General features: G+C 28.4%; 1 protein-coding gene across 1 annotated transcript; it reads left to right on the top strand.

Moving 5' to 3' along the window:
• Positions 1–200: 200 nt before the first annotated feature.
• LOC103308115 (zinc finger BED domain-containing protein 1-like) lies at positions 201–2,102 on the top strand. Its single transcript, XM_008180879.1, has 4 exons — positions 201–251; positions 416–917; positions 1,008–1,234; positions 2,091–2,102. The coding sequence occupies exons 1-4, from the start codon at positions 201–203 to the stop codon at positions 2,100–2,102; spliced, it is 792 nt and encodes a 263-aa protein (XP_008179101.1).
• Positions 2,103–2,389: the final 287 nt, after the last annotated feature.

Here is a 2,389-nt window from a genome sequence, read left to right as displayed (position 1 = left end):
ATCGTCTACAATCGATATTTAATTTTTGGACTATCGATAGTAAACGATAGTCCTTATCATAGTTCAGTTATCATGGTTTTAACGATATTTTTTTTTCGGAAATATCTAAAAATAGTAAGTTATATAATATTTTGTATTTTGTTTGGTATGAAAATAAAACAGTAAACAATAATCAAGGAAAAAAGTAAAAACCATTTAGGATGTCAGTCTCAGTCTCAGTGATCAGTTGTGAACGTCGTGAACTCGTTAAAGTGAATCGTGATACTTACCTAGTAGTTTTGAATTGTGTTTTGTGTAATCGCGTCGAATATTTTTTGAATATGTCTCGTCGACATATTTCTAACGTTTGGTTACATTTTACGAAAAACAAGGAAAGAAGTATAGCGGAATGTAACAAATGTAAAAAAGAATATAGACAAGCGGCAATACTAGCAATTTGAGGGATCACCTCAAGAGATTTCACCCTGAATTAGAGTCGACTGAACCGAGTGAAGATGACATACACGATGCAAGTACTTCTTCTGGAACAATTAAGTCGTTTTTCAAAAAGCAAACTGTATATGACCGCAATAGTCACAGAAAACTCGAGTTGGATAAAGCCCTTGTATTTATGGTTTGTAAAGATTTTCAACCATTTTCGATTGTAGATGATGTTGGTTTTAAAAATTTTACTAAACTGCTAGACCCTAGGTATGATTTACCATCTAGAAAAACACTAACAGATGTAATTTTAAAGAGACAATATGAAGAAAGTAAAATAAAACTATTAGCAATATTTGAAGGAGTATTATATATCAGTTTAACATGTGATCTGTGGACATCTAGATCAAATGAGGGATATTTAACTGTTACATCTCATTTTATTGATACAGATTTTAATATGCGTTGTGCAGTTTTATCAACAAATTTAATGAAAGGTAGCCACACTGCAAAAAATATTGCAGAAGAAATTCAAATAATTTGTAATACCTGGAAAATAAGAGAAAAAATTGTATCTATTGTCACAGATAATGCATCATCTATGATAAAAGCATGTGAAATTTTAAAAGTTCGACATACTCCGTGTTTTGCGCATACTTTAAATTTAGTTCTTGAAGATGCATTAAGTCATAAAGATATTCAAACAGTCGTCAAAAAATGCAAAGATATTGTAACATATTTTAAATGTAGTAACATAGCAACACAAAAGTTACTTGATGAACAAGAAAAAATAAATAAAAAGCCTCTTAAACTTGTACAATCATGTCCAACCAGGTGGAACAGCACCATTATGTTGATTTTTAAACCAAAAAGAAAGTAACTATTTTATAATTTTTATATTTTAAATCATTTTTTTTTTTTTTTTGTTGAATGTATATACTGTTGTGTTTATTAAGTATAATTATTATTAAATACATTTTCACTCATTTATTAGTATATTACTTGAATATAATGTTAAATTTTGAACTTGTACTACCTATTATCTTTTAAATGAAATAATATGTTTTGACAGGTTGTAATTGAGTTAAATAAACAGTTTAAAATGTTTAAATGTTGTAGAATACCATAGATATTTCTTGTATTTTGTACTATGCAGCAAAGTATACCTTCATATTTCTACATTCAATAATTATTGTTTTATTTTCAATGGTAAACAAATGTACGTTGCCCAATTTTATTTTTAAAATTAATATAATAATATTATTTCATTAAAAAATTAACTATCGATAACTATCGATAACTATCGATGGTACAACCCTGTAGTATCGAAAAATATCGATGGTGTTAACTATCGATAAATTCCCACCCCTACTTATAGTTCCGCTCTGTGCCGCACGCCCGCACGCGAAATTTTAAAACATGCTACGCCGGCTCATTTAACCATTGATCTGCGCATGCGTGTGGACTTTGCGTGTGATTTTCAAGTCATGTATCGGCTATCGTGTATGCGCATTGCGCATGTGTAAGATTATAATAATTTATATTTGATAATAGTATGATTTGATTATATTAGGTAGGTTAGGTTAGGTTAATCTGTGCTAATACTAATTAATAATTATTAATTTCTTTACAATGTTAAAAACTTTAATTTTGTTGCCTTTAACTTACAGACTACTCAATAAAATAAAAATAAAAATACGTGTAATAAGTGTGTTCACAATTAAGTACCTACTCTTTACTTTACTAAAGTATCTAGTACATAATATTTAGATGTCAAACTATTAATTTAAAAAAAAAATAAACTTAATTCGATCGATATTACAAATGTTGATTAGCTGTTTAATTTATTATTACTTCGAGCTATGTGTTGAGCCTAATGCTTTATTTATTTCTACACAGCGTGTTAAGGAATGTGGAGTTTTATATTTCCTTTGAGGTAATCTACTTGAACTTATTTTATTTGTGTAAC

This window comes from Acyrthosiphon pisum, chromosome A2 (genome assembly GCF_005508785.2).
Source record: "Acyrthosiphon pisum isolate AL4f chromosome A2, pea_aphid_22Mar2018_4r6ur, whole genome shotgun sequence".
NCBI classification, from domain to species: domain Eukaryota; kingdom Metazoa; phylum Arthropoda; class Insecta; order Hemiptera; family Aphididae; genus Acyrthosiphon; species Acyrthosiphon pisum.
Note: the sequence above shows the minus strand (reverse complement) of the source record. Positions and strands in the feature narration are given on the sequence as shown.

What these genes read in the sequence shown, in the direction of transcription:
- LOC103308115 (XM_008180879.1), top strand. Translation starts at nt 201, where the DNA reads ATGTCAGTCTCAGTCTCAGTGATCAGTTGTGAACGTCGTGAACTCGTT. An exon ending in AACGTCGTGAACTCGTTAAA is followed by an intron (nt 252 to 415) that starts GTGAATCGTGAT and finishes AAAAGAATATAG; the next exon opens with ACAAGCGGCAATACTAGCAA. An exon ending in ATCAACAAATTTAATGAAAG is followed by an intron (nt 918 to 1,007) that starts GTAGCCACACTG and finishes CTATTGTCACAG; the next exon opens with ATAATGCATCATCTATGATA.